This window comes from Melozone crissalis, unplaced genomic scaffold, assembly GCF_028551555.1.
Source record: "Melozone crissalis strain CALT ecotype California unplaced genomic scaffold, PUWL_Pcris_2 ptg000063l_1, whole genome shotgun sequence".
Classification (NCBI taxonomy): Eukaryota; Metazoa; Chordata; class Aves; order Passeriformes; family Passerellidae; genus Melozone; species Melozone crissalis.
Window position 1 is genome coordinate 13,181,681 of NW_026535841.1, and position 21,573 is coordinate 13,203,253.

Here is a 21,573-nt window from a genome sequence, read left to right on the forward strand (position 1 = left end):
CTGACAAACTTCTCCCCGGTCCAGCCCTGCTCCCCGCTTGGAGATAGTTCCTCCCAGGGCCAGATGCCGCGTTATCCGGAGCGACTTTCCCTCTCAGCCTTGTTTTCCTGCCCCTCCTGAGTCCTTTGTGTGGCTGCCAAGCGGAGCGGCCCTGCCAGGCAGACACAGCTGCTCCGCACGGCCGCGGTGCTGCCCGACCCATCTCCGAGGGGACGCTCTGCCTCCGGGGCGTCTGCACGGCAGCAGGAAAAGCAAACAGCACCTGAAAAGCTGTCAAAAGGGGCTGGAAAGGTTGGAAATAAAGAGGCCTTGGTGGTGCTCTGGGTTTACCTCTGAGACAGCGCGAGTACAGAGGCTGCGCTCCCCTGCTCTGGCTGCAGGAGCACGGAGGGGGAATGAGAAGTTTCCAAGCCCGCGGCCACAAAAGCACAGGCCTGGAATCTCTCTAATGAAAGTTTTCCTCTTTGCAGTTTGCCAGGCAAACAAGCACCAGGCAGCAATATCAAAACCAGCCCAGATTCCAATGAAAACCAGCAAAGACATATTAGAGTAAAATGGAAGTGCTTCATTTTCCTTGGTAAATAAAACAGGAGAGGAGAGGAGAGGAGAGGAGAGGAGAGGAGAGGAGAGGAGAGGAGAGGAGAGGAGAGGAGAGGAGAGGAGAGGAGAGGAGAGGAGAGGAGAGGAGAGGAGAGGAGAGGAGAGGAGAGGAGAGGAGAGCTCCCTGTTTTGCTGGGCACAGGAAGCCAGGCTGATGGTGGGGTTTGGGCCAAGGGGCTCCTCCTTCCTTGCCGTTGCTTGCAGGGATGGAATATCACTTTATCCCCACATTAAAGGGCTTTTCTGCATCATCTTTCCAGACAAACGAGTGCTCCACCCTGCCCGATTCCTGCAGTTTGCCTGGAAGGACTCTCCCTTCTCACCCTGTGGGCTGGACTCCCGCTCCCCTCCCACTCCTGAGCCCTTGAAGGCTGTGCCAAGGAGTGAGCTGGCACTGCCGGGCTGGCCCTGCCTCTGCCTCCTCCCTGCGCTGCTGCGGGCCCGGGGCAGGGAATACCCCACCCTCTGGCTGGGGCAGAGCAGGCTCTGAGACTTTGCTTTCATCCCAGCCCTGTCTGGGAAAGCTCCTGAACCTGCTCTGCGTCTGGGAGCGCAGGAATCCACAGCAGCCAAGCTGTGCTGGCTCGCCTGGAGGGATTCCTGGAGCAGGCTGGTGTCAAACACCCCTGTCCATGAGAAATAATCATCCACGTGGCACCCGTGAGAGCTGCAGATTCAAATCACAGATTGAAGGGACACGATGGGGTTCAGCCCCACAGAAAACCGCCTGAGTGCAAAGCAAGTGTCACCTGAGCAGTGTCATATGCCTGAAACAAATAATCACAAACACCTCTGTCCCTCAGAGCCTCCCTGTAGCACCGACTGTGCAGCCTGATGGGTGCATCCCTAATTGCTTTGGGACTGGTCATTTGAGCAGAGGAAGTGGAGGAGAGAGTGAAAGCAAAGCCCAGGGCTGGAAAATGGAAATGACTGCAGGGAAAGGAATGTGGAGCTTCACATCAACCCAGAGCTGGCGGCGGGAGAGAAGAGCAGGGTGAAGGGGGAAGGAGGAAGAGCAGGAAGTGAATCAGGGTGACAGGACAGCACAGTCTGAGCGCTGTGTGGGGCACGGGCGGCCCCTCGGTGTCTGTGGTGCCACACAGCCCTCGGCCGGCACTGCCGGACACGGCACGTCCTCCCCTCACCAGCCCACAGTGAGGGGAGGCTTTGCCAGGATGAGTCTAACCTGTGTGCTGAGCTCCTGCCCCGGACACTGCCCAGAGCAGAAGGGAGAGCCCTGAAATCTCTTGCCCAGCCGCTGTCTGGTGTCTGTGTGTGAGGAGCAGCGGTGTGAAGCCCGTATGCCCAGCCCTGGGCAGAGCCTGGCAGTGCCAATCCCCTCTCCGGTGGAGGCACTGGGACAGGGTGATGATAACACAAAGTGTTTTTAGTGAGCCAAACCATCAAACTCTGCCTAAACATCCACCTGAAGAGCCACAGCAGCCTCCTGCCCTGGCACTGTCTAAAAACCCCCTCTTCCCTCGAGAAAAGCAAGAAGGGGAGGCCGTGGGTTCCCCGGGTCCCTGGGAGGGGACAGGCTGTGCGTGCCCCCGGCAGACGCTGCAGCCTCTGCCCGCTGTCCCCGCGCTGGGTGTGCTCAGAGAGGAGGGACAAGCCCGGATGTGAAGGATTTACAGCCCTGGCAGACGCGGGTGAGCCGATGGCGAGGTCGGGAATCGGAGCAGCGCAGAGCGAGGCCGAGCCCAGGCCAGAGCCCGGGGCCCCTGAGGGGCTGCGGGGGCCAGGCCAGGCCCGGCATCCTCTCCAGGGGCTCCTGGGCTGGGATGGGCTTTTCCCCTGGCACAGGGGAAGGAGGAAACCAGGGCTGAGCAGCAAAGGGCCGGGGGGTGAGAGTGGCTCAGCAGCCCGGGCTGGGGGCAGCAGAGCCGGGGCCCTCACCAAAGCAGGCGGGAGATGTGGAGGGTCCCGATGCCAAGGGCTGCCTGCACGGAGCAGCTCTGCCCTGTCCCAGTTCCACTGCTCCACGTTTGTGTTCCTTACCCAGGAGGGATTCAATCCCTTGCACCCTGGTTTATGATTTAACTCACTCTGGCCAAGCTGACACAGAGCTCTGCTCATGCCCTGCAATTCATTGTGCATTTAGCAGGCAAAGTTGGTTCTTCCACTTTATAAATGTGGGAGGAACACACAAACCAGAGCTGGACTTCCAAAGGAAGAGGCTGTCAGCTCCTGCACTGCCTCACTGGCATTTTTAAGGTGTATTATTTACATGCTGGAAAGGAGCCAACCAAAACCTCTCTTAAGAAATTTCTCCCTTACTTACAGAACAAAGTCTACTGCTTTGTGAAAATGAATAATTAAATTCTGAGGTTTGGGCATCTTCATTTATTGCTGAGATCTTGGCATCATCACTTTTCCATATTTGGGGAAAATGAGAATAAAAGTCAATGTTAAATGATGTACAAAACTAAGATTAGTCTGTTTACCCCAGACTAACTCTTTGGATAAAGGAAAACTATTTTCATACTTTGCATAAAATATGCATAAAATATGAAGTTGATACTTTCCAATCTTGATATATTTTTTATAAACCCTCCTCTCTTTTTTAAGCCCAACACAATTAGCACTTCAAGAATGTTGTGAGTCTGCTCTTAACTACCAATAAAACCAGTTTGATTTACCAGTGACATTAAGCAGGTTAAGTGCCAGGATTCAAGTGGACTGAAAGAAAAGCTGTTTGGATCACTAGAACATGACTTCTGCTGGTCTGAGGGATCCTAAAATGGTGTGGCAGTGAGTGTGCTCAATGGGTGTAGATGTGCTGCTGAAAGGCAAGTTCCAGAACAGAAAATTAAAAGGGGAAAGAAAAAAAATCCCGAAGTAGCAACCAGCTTAATTTATTGAACAATTTTTTTACCAAAAAAGAAAGAACTGAGTATGGAGTCCATCATGTTTCTGTTTGTCATCTTCGGGGGTATAAATCTTTTCAAACACTGCTGATGTTTTACTGCCAGGCACTCCAAGTCCTGCTGCTCTGGGGACATTTGGGACAACCCCAGGCTGCAGGATGGAGGCTTTCAGCTTGGCAAAGGTTCCCATCAGGGCAGGCAATAAAAACACCTCACACAGCTGAAATCCTACGTGGCTTTGGGATTCTGTCACCTTGGACCCTTAAAGGTGGAGACTGAACAAGCACTAATAGCAAAGCCCTACCCAAAAAATCAGTGTATCCTTTGTGCAGAGCAGATTCCAGTGAGTTACTACAGGGTTGGGGCACAGGGAAGGTGCTGAGGCAGTGAACACCCACCTCCAATAAAACTCAATATGGCAATGACTGAAAAATAAATCAAATTACTTGGCAAATAAAAATGTGATTCTGTGACTGCAAGGAAGCTGGCATTTTCCTGGTTATCTTCTCCAAGACAGGAAGAAGAGACATAAATATATATGGCATCAGAAATGGCAGCAGAAATGTCTCTTTATCCTTCCCAGTACAAATTAAGTGTAGGAAAACTACTCCTCCACAAGGTCCCTGTCACTGTAGTGATGCCCTAAGCACAGCCAAGTTCAGAGGCACCAACCAAAGTCAGCTCTTACAAAATAAAATGGAACACACACTGGTTCAGGTATTGACACTGCAGGACAGCACTGAAATCTGAACATACTTCTGTATTTTGGTTCAGCTGCCTGTTTTAAGTGCACCAAATGCTTCACTTTGAGCTTCCCCCCAGACACCTCAGCATCCTTCACACCCAGGGTGCCAGGTTCACAGAATCCTGGATATTGGCTCAGGACACAGCAGGCAAAAGATTTCTTCCACGAGTTTTGGCCTCAGCTTCACCATGTCCAGTTCCTATTCTTGAATCTTAGTGGTGCCTCAAATCCCTTTCACTCAAAAATTATTTTGGGCCAAGAAACAGCAAAGCACATCAGACCCAGGAATTTCTCTGCAGGTTTTTACACCTCACTCTGTTCAGCAGAAGCTTTTAGGGGAACCTGCCTGCAGCTGTTGTAAGTGGGGCTGAGAAACAGCACCTTGCAGCCTTTTCATCCCTGTTTTTCTCCTTAAGAAGAGAATTGCTGCTTTTCAAACTCATTCCCCACCCTGGGACTGATGCTGCTCCCAGGGAAGGGCAGCCCCGAGGTTGCCCAGGTCCCACCTGGCCGTGCTTGTGTCACTTTGTTAGGCTGTGGCTGTGTCACTTTATGGGCCCTGCTTGTGTCACTTTGCTGGGCTGTGGCTGTGTCACTTTGGGCTGCACTGGTGTCACTTTGTCCCTGCTGCCAGCCCTGTCCCCTGCAGCCCCACACAAACCCAGCACGGCCACCAGCACCCCCTGAGCTCTCAGCACTCCTCCTTTGAAGCTCACGGTGACCACAGAAAGTGCCAGAAGGATTTTGTTGCTGTTTGCAGCTGCACACTTCTGGCCCTGGCTCAGATTTAGCAAATCACTGAATTCAGGAACAACTGCAGGGCCACAGTCCTGCCCTGCAGCTGGGGAAGGGCCAACCCACGGGACAGCTGCTGGGAGCTCAAGGGATAACTGAGAGACAATTAATGGGATTTCTTATTCATCTCCAACCTCGATGGAAATAGATTATTTTTACCTGGCAATTAAAAACCTGCACTGTTTTTTTTTTCCCAAGGTAAGAAAGTTTCATTACGCTCATTTTGCATTTTAGACATGACAGGAAGCTCAGAGTTTTCCCAGGAAAATGCTACAATAGACACATATTTCTGCTCTCAATCACTGCCATTCTAGAGCACTTTTAAGACAGCTCACACTTAATATGAAAGCAGTAATAGACTTTGATGTGTTAGAACTTCATTCTAGAACTCTGATTTTTGGAGCTCACTGAATGCACAGCTGGGGATACCAGTAAGTGGAAAAAAATAGAAATGTTTCTAGGATTAAAGCTCAAGTTCTGAAAGACTGAAGGAAACAATCTGCATGAAAACTCAAACATTTGTTTCTGTGATACAGCCACCAAGTGAACATGCATCACTGAAAGACATTGGGGTCCATTTCTCTCAAGGGAATGCATTTTACACTAAAAATGTAGAATAAACCCAGAGGGCATCAAAAGGATCATGGGAGACAGACAATGAAGTTTTGGGTAAAAAAAAAGATGACAACACAACATCTACAATGTACATACACACCCTGGAAGGTTTATATATGCTCTATATATATTTCAAAGTACACACAAGCTGCCCATGTGGCAGGTTGAGAAAATAGGAATACATCTTGGGAAGGTCATGAAGGAAAAAACCACAGAGGAAAACGAGAGTTATTTACATTCAATAATTCAGTAGCCTTTAACACCTCTATATACAAACAGGCTCTATTTATGTACAGACTGCACTGGGAGCCGAGTGAAGTTATTCCAAACACAAAAGAAAAATACAAAACCCCTTGATAATTCACTTGAACAAGCGTTTACAGGTTGCAGAGATTTCTCCATTTACAAAGAAAATACTACACATGGAACAGAGAACTTGCATCTTTGGGGAACTTTCAGTCCTTACAAGAGGAGTGTGTTCCCAATGAACCACACAGCCACTGAAAAAAGTGGAATACTTGCAGTGCAAGGAGGCTTTGAGGGGGTTATAATTGCATTTACCATGCCAGACATATCTTAATTATGAAACTAGTTAACAAGTCATAATTGAGTTGCTGTCAAGGGATAGTTAGAAAAGAGAACCCAAAATTTGGGTTTTCAGTTCCCAAATCAACTCAAGTATGTACCTTCCCCTTCTGCAGCACAATTCCAAAATGCACAGTCAGAAGTTGCTGCCATTTTACACATGGCACTGCCCCTGTTCCCAGAGCCCTCTGTCCTTTATAGGCTTTATGTCCATTTCAGATGTACAGAGCATTTTGTATTTCATTTTGTACAAAGCAGATCAATACCCCACAAGCAGGAAAATACAGAGACCACCCTTGCCTGGCAATTAATTTATGATGTAATAATTGGTCTTTTTTCCCTCCCCAGGAAGATGTTTGTCTCACAGGCAGTGCTGCAAAGGGACACCAGTCACTGTTCTTGCCCCATCCAGGGCAATTTACATTCCCTATCTCCCCAAGCTTTATCAGCAGCTCATGCAGGGAACAAATGCCAAAATCCACACCCCAAGCACCGAGTAGGAATTTTCAAGAGAGAAAATATTGCTGTGGCTTGAAAGCTGTTTTCTTTTTTTTTGATGTTAACTTTCAAGATGTTACAACAGTCCAGAGCCATGGCTGCAGCTGTGTTAGTGAATGGATGGCAAAGCCAAGGCAGTGATGGTGCAAGGAGCAGGCAAACAGGAGCAAGTAGAGGAATGGATTTCTGAACAGGAACAGTTCTTATGGATCTTGGAAGTACTGTCAGCTTTTTTTCCCCTCCAGGGGACAAGTCCATGGGAAGTTTAAAGGTTGAAGCAAATAGTGCTGTTTGCTCATCAATACAGGGAATATCAGATTTGCTCATCCCAACAATCAAAGTGAACACACCAGGCTGAAAAGAGCACTTAGGAACCAAGTGTATTTAAATCATTATTTAAAAAAAAAAAAAAAAATCGCTAATTGCGAGTATACCACTTTCAGAACTATTTCACTGAGGATCAAGACCTAAAATGCTATGTCACCATCTCAGATGGCAGAAGTTTCTCCAGCAAGTAACAATTAAGCAGCAGCCACACAGAGCCTGTCGTTACTGGCAGTTTGGTTTGCTGTCTGCTGCAGTAGTAATCTGTCAACACACTCCTCAAAATCCCAGCCCTGCTCCTGGAGTGGGTGCCAAATCCATCCCCTGGTGGGTACAGAACACAGAACAGCCTCCCCCACACCCTGTGCTCTGGAGTTTGCCAGTGCTGTGACAGTGCTCAGCTCCCCTCCCCTGCTCCCAGCACTGAAGATCCCCCAAAACCAAGCACCTGCATCCCAGGGATTTACAGAGGTGCAGCAGCACATGGGGAGCAGGGGATTTATTCCAGATCTGCAGTTCCAGTTATCCCAAGCAGGAGCAGGGGATTTATCCCTCCTGACCACTTCAGGCTGGGGCTGAGGGAATTGGGAAAACTTCCTTCCCTGCCAGGTCTCCCTTCCCTCCTTCCCTTGGTGACCACACTGAGCTGCTGGCACAGGGAGCATTAAAGAGCCTCAGGAGCAATAATTCCATAAGGGATTTATGGAATAAATAAGGGATAATTCCATAAGGGAACTCCCCTTCTTCTGACCCTTGAGTGGCTCACCAAGTGCTTCAGAGGTGCTACACCTGCAGCCATCCTGCTCTGGAACTGAGCTGAGCCTTCCTTAAAGCACACAGGGAGCTTTAGACAGAGTTTGGCTCTTGCCTCATTAGTGAGTTCAGCCGAGAGGTTTGGGCTGCAAGACAGAAGCCTGGTTAGAGCAGGAACATGCCAAGTCCTGTCCAATTCCAATTGTACAGACTTGTTAGTTTTTTTGGAATATGGTGATTGCCTAAACAAGACTCCACTTCTTGTTAGTACAATAACTTTTATTTGACATCTACAAGATCATTATCTTGTAGTTTTTTGGACAGGTTTATACAATCTCAATTTTTCAATAGTGCAACCTGTGCAAGCAAGAAATGACAAACATTGTCCTTCACTTTCTTATAAACATCTACTATTATAGGCAAAACAAAACTTACCCATATTATAGATAAGTGACTATTCACATTTGTACATTACAATTTCTTTTAAACAGCTCCAGATAAACTCTACAATGTCTTACAACATATTAAACATAACAGAAACAGCACATACAGCGGAACCCTCAAGTGTTTCCCATTCTCTAATTTACAGCTCAAGTAAGGTTTCATCTTAAAAGTGACAAATTAAATTATGTTAATGAAGTAAAAAATATAAGATTGTATGCGAGATGGAAGTGAATTTGCACTTAAGTTTCCATAACCACCTCAGATTAAGGAAATGCTTCAATTTAAGGAAAACAGGCATCCAGCCATCTTTGCAGTACACATTAGGAATACCATTAATACATTAAAAATGAACTAATTTTAATTTAAGATGTTTATCACAAAAAGAACATGTTGTAGACTCAAATATATAACTCCCAGGAGAGAACCAGAAAAAATGCAACACCTGGGTATAAACACTATAAAAATGCAATAACCAATGCTGTACAACTAAGATTGTGTTTCTCTCTGAATTCCTGTCTCGTGTGTTTATGCCGTCCATGCCCGTTTCCAAAGACATGCACTGTCAAACAGAAACTGGGAAGGAACCTGAATGCATGATGTGCAACCTCTAGGTTTCATGCTTTTATAAACTCAAATTGAAGAGAAAAACCCAATATATATTTTCTATATATATACTCAATACATGCATTCGAGATCTCCCACAGCAATGGCATCGATGCACTGCGTTAAACCCTGAGCACTGTATGACAAGATAAAAATAAAGCCTGCTTGGGGATTTTCAAGCATTTTCAAACAAATTGTGGTTTGTAGCTTAAAAGGCCAAAAGTAAAAGCAAACAGGAAGCACTACAGAGAGCATAAGGAAAGACAGATGCACCACCATAAACAACTGCTGGCTTTCAGTTCTACCAACCTTTTTAGATCTCTTTATTCCCAAAGTATTTGAGACACAACTGAACTGAAAAAGTTATATTTCTTTGGAATCTGTCCCTGATTTTTATGCAAGTGATATGCTTTTACAGCCTTTTCCTCAAACACCAAAGTCAACACCTGTAGCTTGTCCTCTCACGCATTGTTGAGGTTGGTGATGCTCTGGGGGTGGTGCTGCTGCCAGATCTGCTGCTGCTGCACTGCCAGCTGCTGCGACTGGTCGGACGTCGACAGGAGGTTCACGAGGGGCGACACACAATTTGCAGGAATGATCAAACCTGAGAACAGCAACACATCAATGGTTTCATAAAAACACCATCAGTTGTGTTCACTAAGAGCTCAGGCTGATGATTGCACCCTTTAATTTATGCAACATTCAATAATGACTGTTCTGATGTCAAGCCTAATCAGCACAGCCACGAGTCCTGCTCCTCAGTCCTTCACATCCTTTAGGCTCTGAAGCAAGAGAAAAATTCTCATTTTGCCTGACAACAAAATTGATTCTCATGTTACCTGCTGTCATGAGAAGTCAGCTATTTTTGCTTTTCTAGTCTCACAGAAGTTACATCATCATGAAAGTTTAAGTGTGGAAAAACCCACTTCCAACATCCTAGAAAAGTGGTACTAGGGGAGGAGCTGCCATGATATTGGCACATCCACAGGAAGTCCACATTAAACAAAACACTTGGAGAGTTTGGTTTCTGATGTCCCTGTTTTGAGGGCTCCACTATGAGGTTTAGTCAAGAGACAATAATCTTGAAGCCATTCTACACACTTTCAGTAGCTCAAAAACCACAAAAACAATTATTTCAAAGGCCTACTCTTAATTGCCAAAAGTGAGGGGAAAAGTGGAGCCATCATGATGTCAGAGAAGCTTGGCTGGAGCAGGCTGTGCCTGATGTTTGTGCTGCAGTAAATCCAAATAACTGAGATTAAGTGCTCCAAAGCCTGGTGAAAAAGAAACCTGACTTCATTAACCTCCTCAATATATTGTACTGTAGATTTCTACAGCTGCACTTCTGCCCCTCCAGAGCAGACAAGCCTGTTCTGTTTTAAACACCTTTATTCAAAATGTGGCTGCCAGCACAGAGGCACTGAGCAGTGAGGGCCAGCCCTGCTCCAAGGGGCAGCAGAGCAGCAGCAGAGGAGCAGCTCAGCACCCACCTACGATCCTCTGCCCATCCTCTGTCCTCAGGCGCACGATCTGCATTTTGACGTTGGTGCCGCTGACCGAGGCCAGCACTCCTTCCACCTTCGTCCACACGCTCAGCACGGAGCCACACAGCACGTAGTAGGTTCTGCAGCGCAGCCCCACCTCACACACCAGCCCCAGGCCTGCCTTCTTGCAGTTCCCTCTCCTGCAGGATGAGAGAAAAGCTTTCAGAACCATTCTGCAAACTAAAGTATCTCATTTCATTAAAAATAAGATTTGTGGTTGTTTAACGTGCATTCAGAGCTGAGCACACACACTAAGGGAAAGACACTTTGAGAACAGGTAATGGTAAAGCTTTGGGAAGGGTTGGCCTAGTTAAGCACCATCTATAAAATGCACAGACAGAGCTTTGGGCCAAAGATACCATCACTGAGGTCACCTGAGAGCTGGAGTACATTACACAACACTGGTATCTGATCAGGGTACTTCAGAAGCTCCAATATTAATCTGAAACTTCTACCAGTTATGCAGCTCCTCAGGAATTCAGCCACACAGGAGGCAGCAGAGGAGGAACAGCTGTTTCTGACATCCATCTCATCTCTAAACATTCCCCCAATAACATTTGTACTATCAGACTACAACAACAGAACAGATGAAGACACTTCAAGCACAAACTACTCCTAAGTCACTCTGAGTGTAATTTATAATTAACACTCATCTCATGTACTGGGACTTCAGGGCAAGTGCAAAGCTCAGTGTTTTCTCACAAGTTCGGTCATTTGACTGGACATGTGGCATCTTCCCTTACACAAGAAACCCAAAGCTTTACAGGAGGGACAGAAGCAGTGCTAAACCAGCCCAAAGTGAAATAGCAGAAGTTAGAGCACAAACACTGACCAGTAGGCGTGGGTGCAGGTGTCTGCAGAGGAGTTGTACTGCTCCAGCCAGTGTGGCAGAGCATCCTCAGAAGGTACCTGCAAGAGTCATCCGAAGTGGGAATGAAGTAAAACACACCAAAACTTACACAGAATAAAAATAATTTGGTTGTTATCATGAGAAAGGAGGGAGCACCAGCATCAGGATGGTGTACAGAGGTACAGCATCCTACATGATAATAATTTCAAATTATCCATCCCAAAGGATGAGCAGAACCTCAAAGCTCTTTCAGTAATCCACCTGATGAGAGTTTCCTTAAGTTACTGCCAATTCAACACTTGCTAGACCCTAAGGAACCTCATTTTTTATTGCCACACCACAGATAATTTATATTCAGAAAGCAATTCAGAAATGGATATAGGAATGCCAAAATCATGTAGACCTGCTTAAAAAGACCCAAATAAAAGCTCTGCTCTGGAGAAAGAAGCCTACTTTTTGACTTGTCAAAATTATACATAAATACAAAAAAAAATATAAGGGCCTTATAATTATTTTCCAACTTTGTTAAGTTAAAAAACAAGCATAACTTTAATGGTTACCTTCTTATATTTCTTTTTCAGGTCTGCACATGTTTCTAGTTTGAGTTGTTTCCCAGTATTTGGTCTGTATATCAAAAAAAGCTTCTTTTTAGGATTCACTTCTTTTACTAGAATTGCTGTTTTCTTGTTATTTCTTATCTGGAAAAAAAAAGACAAACCAAAAACTTCCTGAATTAACACATGACAAAATTATCTGCTTAAGTGATTCCATATTGTGTTTTTACAGAGTAATAAGTGAGTAATAGTACAACCAAGGACAGTAATACACCTCTAGAACACAGTAATCCACATGAACCTCACAGTGAAACCACAATTTCCTGGTGGAGGTTTAAATAAGAGCTATTAATTTGGGCTCATATTCCTATCAGGAAATATCCTGAGGAAATAAAAGGAAGAATTTAATACTCAGTGTTATAAAATTAAAATTAATATAAGACCCAACGTATTTTGCAGACCTGAACAAGTAAGGTTTTCAGTTTAGCCCCCAAAACCTCTGAACATAATCCAAGAAACAGAGGAATCTCACCTGCAGTGATAAATAAAACCCATCATCTGGACCTGTTTGTTCTGCCCAGATCTTTGTTGCTTCATCCCAAGACATTCCTCTCTCCACACTGATCTGCAAGAGAGCAGTACAGGGGTATTTGAGTGGGAACAACTTTCAAACAGTTACACAGGTGGGGATTGAACACATTGTAAAAACCTCCCGGCAAATGTTCTTAGTTCCTACAGAGATGATAAAGGATTAACTTACTGTGTACAGCTCTACGTGTCCAGAGGTAGAATATCCAGGAGTTAAAAACTTCTTAACATCTGCCTTCCTCACCTTCTCATCCCCAGAGCCCAAATCTGAAAACAAAAGCAGTTTTACTCTGTTGCTCTGTTCTCACTGAAGTTCAAGAGCACTGTGAAATGATTTACTCACCTAAGATGCCCATGTCATATCTTCCATTCTTTTTAGCATTTTGAATAACTGCATTTAATGTGTCAGAGAAGTACTGGAACAGAGCATTCTGCTGATGGACTTCCATGCCGAGAATTCGATTCAGAAACTTCCCTATATTGTTGTAATCTTAAAAAAGAGTAAGAAATACATGTATTAGGACAAAGATTAACTTTGATAACCATAAGCCCTCAATCAGTATTCAAAGCCTTACAAACACCATTTAAATACACTCTTTCAGAAATGCAGAAAACATTAGGTTTATCTAAAAAGTGACCTTTTTTGAAGGTTACAAGTTCAGTTCTGCTGCTGGGAACCCACTGTTGTGACACAAGATGTTCCCAGGGACATTCTACAGACACACTGAACACCCAAGTACCTTTATCAAGGGTCAGAATTCCAGATCTGTCCTCCACATTTATCAAGCCTACACCAATCAATCCTTGACGAACATCTAGGAAAGAGAAAGAAGTTCAATCATTGCTGCTTTGCCATCTAAAAATAACCCAGTGAAGCAACAGCTTGTTGAGCCATAGGATCTGATTCCAAAGCCTCTGACACCCCTCACTTCCCATGATTGCAGTTTCTACCTAACACATCAATAACCAAGACACAGCTTTGCCTTCTGTCTCTGCAGGAATCACAGGCAGGGGAAAGCACCAATGGCACCATGCACGAGAACAGTTCCAACAGGCAATGGGAAAATCAAGATAAAAATCTGTTTATAATACACTGGCCAGGCAGATACAGAACATTCCTCACACTGAGAGTTCACAGATCTGGTTTCAAGTGTGAACTTCAACATTCAAGCAACGTGCACAGACTCTCACTGGGCGTTTAATCCCATCTGTCTCAGCTGATCATTTGAAATTGTAACAATGTTTTACAGCTCTAGCAGTATTTCCATTTTCTGTGTACTGGAGAAGGATCAAAAGGAGCTGTCACAGCCTTACCTTTGAAGAAGTCTCCAGGAAAATCAGGAGGAGGTGAGACCATTGGGGAGTCCAAGTTCACAATGGATTTCATAACAATCTCCAGAGCATTTCTGCCATACTGTGTAAGAAAGAAAGTTGTTCTGTCAATGCCATCCAGTGTTTGTGCCACAGCTCCAGGCACACATGGTTGAACAGGTATTTTTAATTCACAATTAAAAGCTTTTCTGTGCAATAGTGAAGGGAATTGTTTATCACCTTTATGTAGTGCAGTTTATAACTGAAAACAGCCTAGTCTTAATTTTTAATTAGAACTGCCAAATTAATCTTTCATTGTGGCTTAAAGGACACACACCATTTACTTAAGACTGCTTGTTTGCAAGAGCAGAAAAGCAATTTACACACGTGTGTTCCACATGGCTTCACAAACACAATCACGGGTTACAGAAAGAGGCCTTCCATCAGCAAGGGATGGAGTTAAAGGTAAGGGATGGAGAGGAACCTTCCTCAACAGCTCATCTGTGGAATAAACACCACAGCATGAGTTCCCCAACAGAAACAGAATTGTCACCTTGTTGTCAAAATTGAATCTGCTGAGATCTCGAGTTTCTGTGGCCCGTCTGTCCCCGTGGGTCAGGGCTCCCTGTCAAGACACATCATTGTCATTAAATACAAAACTTATAAAAAAAAGAAATCCAAGTTGCATTTTCTCAAAGGAAGGATCAGACCTCTTGAAACATCTTACCAAACTCTCCAGTCTTTTTGCAACTATAGATGCAAATCTTTGCTCTCCTGCCAGTTCAGAAATGAGGAACACATACTCTGGAGCAGTCACTTGGTTGGATCTATGAGTTCTTCCTGGATAATTAAGTAGAAGCATGTAAATTAGATATATTCAGTGAAATAGATTTTTTTTATTAAAATGTGAACTGTGAAGAGCAAGGAAAAAATGTAGAACTTAATCCTGCTTAAAAATTAGATTCTGCTGTAATACAGCAAACAGAAGTAGCACAGAGATACTCTAAAAATTGTGGAAACTTCATTCACACTTCACATGTGAATGAAACTCCAAAGCTGCAGCCTAGGTTTGTTTGTGAGGTTTCTTTCAAAGCTTTCAAGACCATGACCACAGACAAAGCTGATTCTGTTAATGGCACAAGAGACTGGAAGGGTCCTTAGGAGGATGCCTGCCCCATCTGATTTTCCAGGTTAGCAGTAAGTTCAGTTATCATTCCTGAGTCTGTGGCTCAGGACACAGTGAGTGCTTTACCAAACTGCTGGATTGCTCTGTCGGCGCTCCACGGCAGCTCGAGGGTCATGTGCACCCTCCGCCTCTGGTTCTTGGCCCTGCGGTCTGCTTGCAGTGAGATACCAGAGCTGGCAGCCTCTGAGATGATGGCAATGTTCTGTGATGGAGAAAAGAGCTCTTGGTTAGCAATAAATCCAAGATCAAGCTTCAGTTTCCAAAAAAAAAAAAAAAAAGTATTGTTTTACAACTATTACCAAACATGGGTCTGGAGTGACTTCACTGTTACTCACAAGGCAGAGGGAGGGCAGCAAAGGTGTGGCTTTCTGTATCAGAGTTAGAAATGCTAATGAACTTTTCAGAGTGAAAGGAGGGGGTTTTGCTTTACTTTTCAACAACTCCTCTCTGTGCAAACAAAGACTTGCCATCCCAGAGGGCAGGTCTCCCTGACACTGGCCTGTGCTCTGCAGGAAAAGGGGAGGGACACAGGCTTGCTCCAATAGCAAACACCAGAAAAGACAAAATGTTGCTGCTAATGCTGTACAGGGAAGAGGATCCAGCCATTCCAGTGCCTGAATGCATTTGCCTTGAAAGAATGTAAATGTTTGGACTGTGCACAAATCACTTACAGGAACCAGAGTTTTTACCCTCAAGTGTCACAAGGGACCACACAAGTTCCATGCAGTGACATTTACTCCATTTGCCCTCTTGTGGCAGCACGGCCCAAGTGAAGCACTGGGAAGGGCTTTCTCCCCCCACTTTTATCAGATACAATTCTACCATTATTTAGGTCAGGATTTTCTTTCAGAGTGCAACATTGAGGGCAGAAGTCACCACTCCTCCAGTGTGTCTTCTCAATCCTTGTTAGAGTTAACAGGCCCCACTCTTTCCCTTGACCCCTCACTGTAAGTTTTCATAATGTGGTCTTCCCCACTTCCCAATTTAATTATTTCCTCTTGGAAGGGGAAGTGCACAGTGACCCAGATCAACAAATCAAAGATATGAATCACAAATCTGCCTTGTAAACACATTGTTTTACAAAACCAGTTTGAAGGTGCCAGCTTTCAGTTTGGCACATGGGCCCTCAGAGGTCACCCTAACTACAGCCTGACCTTTAAACACTGATCTGAAAAACAAACCAGCAAAGTGCTGCTTAACTGGTACTTGCACTACCTGCCACTCACTGGTGAACAGCTTAGAGTTACTATGGCATCTGGCACATCTGTCTTCAGTGTCTCTCTCAAAGATTACCTTATCTCCATCCATGAACCTCTGCTTCTCTGTGATGTTCAGGATTTCCACGGGCACATCCAGCTCAGACCGTGACTCGTAGGAGATGCTGCCGTCGTCGTTGCTCACCACTCTGCCTTTGCGGCCCGTCATCTTCATGGGAGGGAACACAGCCTCAGGGGCAACGCCAAAACCACCCAGCACCAACAGCTCCAAGCAGCATCATTCATCCATGTACCCACATTAAAATGCTCAGTAATTTACTCTGCGTGCAAAACTGCATAATCTGCTATGTGGAATATGACAGAGCAAATCTAGGTAGGAATGATGTTTTATTATGCCACTGTTCATAAGGGATTTACCAGCAGCACTAAAAAGAGCTAAACAGGCAGCTCAGGCTGCCACTGATTTTAACAGGGTCTTTTAAATCACACTGATGCTGCTACTTGATAAAAACAGGTAGCTTAAAGACATTTTTCTGAAGTTCTTGAGAGATTAATTAATCAGGCTTTTCATCAACACAGTTCTTGATCTCCACTGCCTTGGAGGATGAGCTAAAGCTCCTCTGTTTAATACACACCAGCAGCAAATTGACTACAGCCTGTCAGAGAAACAGCCCATAGTAAAACAAAACAGAAGCTGGTGTGATTTACCCAACCAGAAGCTATCAAATCTCAGAAATAATGTGTTCACCCACTCACAGCTCCCCCTGTATCCTAACACAATATTCAAATTTCTCTCCTATTGGGAGGCATCAGCAGATTAACCTCTGCTCTCATTCCTGAGATCACTGTCTAAAACTGATAAACAACCCCTTTAAAAACATACTTTTTTTTCTTAATATGTGATCACCAGCCTACCTCTGCAACATTTTCAGGACCACCCAGTTCATCTATAAGCTCATCCAGTGTATTAGGTGGAAGATCCTCAGCCAGCTTTTCCAGTTTATCCAGCAGTTCTTTTTTCATTTGTTGGGCCCTTTCAACAGCATCCTGACTCGTTACAAAGCTGCTGTTTGTGTTACTGTTTGCTGAAAGTTAAGAAAGACTCTCTGAGATTTAGAATTTTATTGCCTAACTGCTAGGAAATGAATCAACATCAAAGAAAGCTGCTCTTACCAGACGTGTTGGTACTAGAAGTGGTGGTTCCAACAGTGGAAGTGAAGCAGCTGGGTCGTTTGGATCCCAGACCAGAGGCTAGTAAGGCACTTTGAATAGAATCTGGGTCTATGCTTTTCTTCTTTTTCTTTTCTTTATTTTTTTTATGCTCTTTTCTAATCAACCAGGGATCTGAAGTTAAATAAAAGTTTCAAACATTTACTAAGCAGCCATCCATCCCTTTGAAACAAATACATTCTCATTGCATAAAGTGACTTACAAAAGTCTGAATTCCAGTGTACAAAATCTAATTTCACATTCTACTAATTCCAAATCACTGGAACTAAACTACCTGCTCAGTAAACACTCATCTGTGGCTCCCTGGAATGTTTGGGAAGACTTTCTGCTTACTCTCTGCAAATACAGCTACTTTCTTGATCAAACACTTAGACTGCCTTACCATCTTCATCATCTTCACTGGATTCATCTCTGAAGGGGTTGAAGTCATCATCGTCTCCAGAACTCAAAAATTTGGAGCTCTCATTGTCACTTTCTTCATTGTCTGAAGCATCAGACTCACTCTCACTCTCATCAGAGCTGCTCCCTGCAAGGCCACCTGTTTTGCGGGCTTTTTTGGCTTCTCTGCTTATTTCTTCACCTAATTCCATCACCCACAAGAAAGAGAAATTAGTTTAAACCTTGTAGTTTACACACTTTGAAGTCTGTTTTACCATACAAACTAGAAAAATATTCAACTTTTGAAAACAGAACCTTTTAAAAGAATCTAGGCTTTAAACAAGACCTCTCTCCCAAGTTTTTAAGATAATCAGTTTGGGAAGGGAGTGGTATTAGGCTTCTCTTCATTGAGCCTCAAGATAAAGAAAGTTACTTGAGTGACTACATCAGGAAATGATCTGACACAGAAAAGGCATTTTGGGATATGGTTCCACAGCAGATCAACCCAATTTTGAGAAAAATTAGCTAAAATTTACACGTTATATTGCTTATCAGCAACATAACATCTATTAATGGCAACCTCTAGCCCTAAGAGACCTGCACTACATTCTCTTTCAAGGATGACTGTACAGATATATCCCCTTTTTTCCCCAAAGTTCACGCTTAGGCAGCTCTGAAGTTGCCATTTTCACTGTGGCATTAGTGTAGGAATTCCAGCTTTACCTTTTCGTTTCTTTACTTTGTTCTCCTTGCAAGGGCTGTCCCGGGGTGAATTGTTATTACTCTGAGCAGTCAGGTCAATTCCCAACAAGCTGAACAGCTTCTTCCTGTCAGGAGCTGGAAAGTGCTTCTCAATAAGAGACTGGAATACTCCTCTGTTTAAGAAAAAAGGGTTGCTCAGTGAAATTTGCATTTATTTAAAGTACAAACCTGTAACATTGAACAGCTTGCTTGACTTCCCTGAAGACTGACTCCTTGTGTTGGGCACTCTCTGTATTATCACCCACATTACTGTATTTGTCACCTTCTTAGAAGTCGGATAAATATCTTTTACAGCGTTGATACAACTTGTTAAATTTGTTTTTGATAACAAGTGGCATTGCTATTGCCATTTTTTAATTGCTCAATTTAAGTAAAAGATTAAGGTAATTTATTAAGATCTTCAGCAAGGCAGCCTTGGGATTGGCTCTGGTCCCTCTGATCAACGAGGGAAGTCATGGTCTGTAACTTGCTCTGGTATAAATGCAGCACACACTTGGCAGGTCTCCCCATCCTCCCAGTTTGAGAACAGTATGAGCTGTTCACACCTGAAAACATCAGTTTGGAATGCCAGGAGAATCGGGAGACAATCACTGCCTCACCTGAGCAGTGCTGCCAGAGTTTAGGTACAGGCAGCTTCAGTAAAGAACATCCCTACTACAGGATTCCCAACCTTCTGTGCACTGATGCACATTTGACACACAGAAGGACAAATGACTACACACACACACTAAGCTGGATGAAGGTTAGTTTTGTAAAGAACAGTTTTAAAACTCAGTCTTACTTTGCTGTAGAAACAAAGTCATTCAGTTCCCCACCACCTTCCTCCAAAGCTTCCAATGTTCTGGCTTCTCCTGTCGACTGCAGGCCAATGACAACGCACTGAAGAAGAAATGAAAATCAGACACTGTCGCTATGAATGAGCTGTAAGTTTATTTGGCCTGAATTTCTGCTCATTAGATACCACGAGCTACAAAAGCATGCTCCTACTGTGGCTGAAAGTATTTGTATTTTATATATATAAATTTAATCTAATAGCTTTAAATTTAAGACAAATGTTTAAAAATCAGTCTTGATCAACTTACTTTGCCATTCTTGATTTCTTCCCGAGCCAGCTGCACCACCCTTTTCACCTTTGAGGCTATGCAAAGGTACTTGAAAAATCTCTGGTGAGCTGACCAGAACTGACCCCACATGGATTTCTTCATGCGCTGCTCGGCATCGATGAGATCGGCCGCCTGCTGAAACCTCTCTCGAGCACTGACCCACTGGATAAGAAAAGGAACATTCAAATTTCAACCAACTCCAACCTCCCAGAAATCAACAGAGAAAGCAAATTTAAAACAGGATTCTTACCAGTTTCACAGATTTATTGTACATTTTAACATATTCCTGTGAGAGCAGAACTTCGTCGATTTTGAAAGTTACACCTGAAAAACTCAACTGTCTGGCTATGTACATTCCTCTCAGCTTCATATCCATAGCAACAATTTCCATGGCACCAACACCTCTAAAATAAAGGAACAATTTAAATCCACATTAGAATTTTCAAGAGGAAGGATTGTTAAAGAAATGCCTCAAACACAACCCCAAGTACATTAGAAAAAAATCCAGCTTATAAATGTGAAGGAGTATGCTTTTGAAATAATTTGAAATTTAGTCTCTATATAAAATTGTATCCCTGCCTTGTAAATGTTAAGTGTCTCCCAAGAGGTAAAACTCAGTTACTTTTTTCCCTAATGACCTAGGATGGATTAGGAGACAGTAACTTATAAATTTGAACTGGATAACAAAGTTGGTCCAAGTATCAGCAAATTCTTGCATTGTAACTTTATAAACTGCTGATGATTTAAAATAATACAAACCATTTTAAGTTATTTGGATTTATACTGATATGAAAATTATTTGATTAGTAAGTAACTTCAGTTCTCTTCAACAGCAACACCTTGAGAGCACAGAAGTCACCTGCAGAACAGCTGACTGCTACTCACAGGCTTGGGGCTCTAACTTCATTATTGCTTATTTGATATGCACCCAGTAATGAAGAGTCCAGAAAAACCACACATCATGTAGATGGTAAACAAGATGTATCCTAAAGCCTATTGTGGCATTCTGAAGTGTTCAAAATTCTTTTTGAGTAGGCAAAGCAAGATGCTCACCCACCACAGAATGCGGCAGCGGCCTTTTCTCCTGACCCCTCACATTCAGCATTATTAGTATGTTCTGAAACACCAAGTACCTTGTAACAGCACAAAGAATTTCCCTGAACTGGGTTCTTATGCCAACAAGCACAAGATTTCCTCCTGTTAAATTGCCTATGATGAATGCATAAACATTAGAGGCTCTCTACAAATAGGGAGCCATTAACTACACTGAGCATACTCACTACAATACAGGGTGTTTTCAAGGGGAGCAGCAAAGTATTTTGCTTTCCTAACACCCACATTTTCGAGAGGCCTCTTTTCCCAGAAAGCTTTTAAAGCTCTCAAAATTTTCTCTGAACAAAGGAAATATCTTATTTTGCACCACTTATGATAAATAACATTTCTGCTAGATTTAGAAGCCAGAGTTCTTAGTGTGACAGGACACACTTGTAAAGGACTACAGAGTGAAGACAAGGAACTGGGAGTACAGTCAGCCACAACCCTCTGCATTCTGCTGTAGATCTTTGCAACTTTACCTTCTTTCAACGGCCTGAATAAAATCACTGAATTCCCTAAATGGAGTTCCTTCCCCCCATATTCCAAGACGGTTCATATATGCCATGTTCCTTGGCTCAGATGCACCTAAAAAGAGAAAGATAAATCTGTACCAGTGCCAGCAAAACCACCCTGAAACATTTAATACAAACCCAGCAATACATACCTGTGGCACTGGCATAAACAACCCTGGCTTTTGGAAGTTTATTTTGAAGTTCCAATACAGCCAGACCTGTTTTTGTTGGTTTTGATGAACCAACAGGACACAGATTCTTTGCTTTATGACACTCGTCAAATACAATCTGAACTGTAATTAAGGAAAAGCTTTATCCTACTAATGCACAGAATGAGGAGCTAGAACAGAAGGCAAGAAAATCTACTACTTACAATAGGGGGCAGGTGGAAATTGTAAACTCTAGACACTG

At 43.8% G+C, this 21,573-nt stretch overlaps 1 protein-coding gene across 1 annotated transcript in view; it reads right to left on the reverse strand.

Moving 5' to 3' along the window:
- Positions 1 to 7,783: 7,783 nt before the first annotated feature.
- Positions 7,784 to 21,573, reverse strand: part of SBNO1 (strawberry notch homolog 1) — a 29,071-nt gene continuing 15,281 nt past the window's right edge. Inside the window, exons 11-32 of the mRNA XM_054288607.1 lie at positions 21,315 to 21,450; positions 21,130 to 21,235; positions 19,806 to 19,959; positions 19,535 to 19,717; positions 19,234 to 19,331; positions 18,414 to 18,565; positions 17,695 to 17,892; positions 17,256 to 17,426; positions 16,998 to 17,167; positions 16,159 to 16,290; positions 14,932 to 15,067; positions 14,407 to 14,519; positions 14,233 to 14,304; positions 13,683 to 13,782; positions 13,109 to 13,183; positions 12,712 to 12,858; positions 12,541 to 12,635; positions 12,313 to 12,405; positions 11,787 to 11,924; positions 11,209 to 11,285; positions 10,323 to 10,516; positions 7,784 to 9,436 (exon numbers count right to left, since the gene is read on the reverse strand). Of these exons, the coding sequence (XP_054144582.1) occupies positions 9,294 to 9,436; positions 10,323 to 10,516; positions 11,209 to 11,285; positions 11,787 to 11,924; positions 12,313 to 12,405; positions 12,541 to 12,635; positions 12,712 to 12,858; positions 13,109 to 13,183; positions 13,683 to 13,782; positions 14,233 to 14,304; positions 14,407 to 14,519; positions 14,932 to 15,067; positions 16,159 to 16,290; positions 16,998 to 17,167; positions 17,256 to 17,426; positions 17,695 to 17,892; positions 18,414 to 18,565; positions 19,234 to 19,331; positions 19,535 to 19,717; positions 19,806 to 19,959; positions 21,130 to 21,235; positions 21,315 to 21,450 (2,883 nt within the window). The 3' untranslated portion in view covers positions 7,784 to 9,293. The remainder of the gene's footprint in view (positions 9,437 to 10,322; positions 10,517 to 11,208; positions 11,286 to 11,786; positions 11,925 to 12,312; positions 12,406 to 12,540; positions 12,636 to 12,711; positions 12,859 to 13,108; positions 13,184 to 13,682; positions 13,783 to 14,232; positions 14,305 to 14,406; positions 14,520 to 14,931; positions 15,068 to 16,158; positions 16,291 to 16,997; positions 17,168 to 17,255; positions 17,427 to 17,694; positions 17,893 to 18,413; positions 18,566 to 19,233; positions 19,332 to 19,534; positions 19,718 to 19,805; positions 19,960 to 21,129; positions 21,236 to 21,314; positions 21,451 to 21,573) is intronic.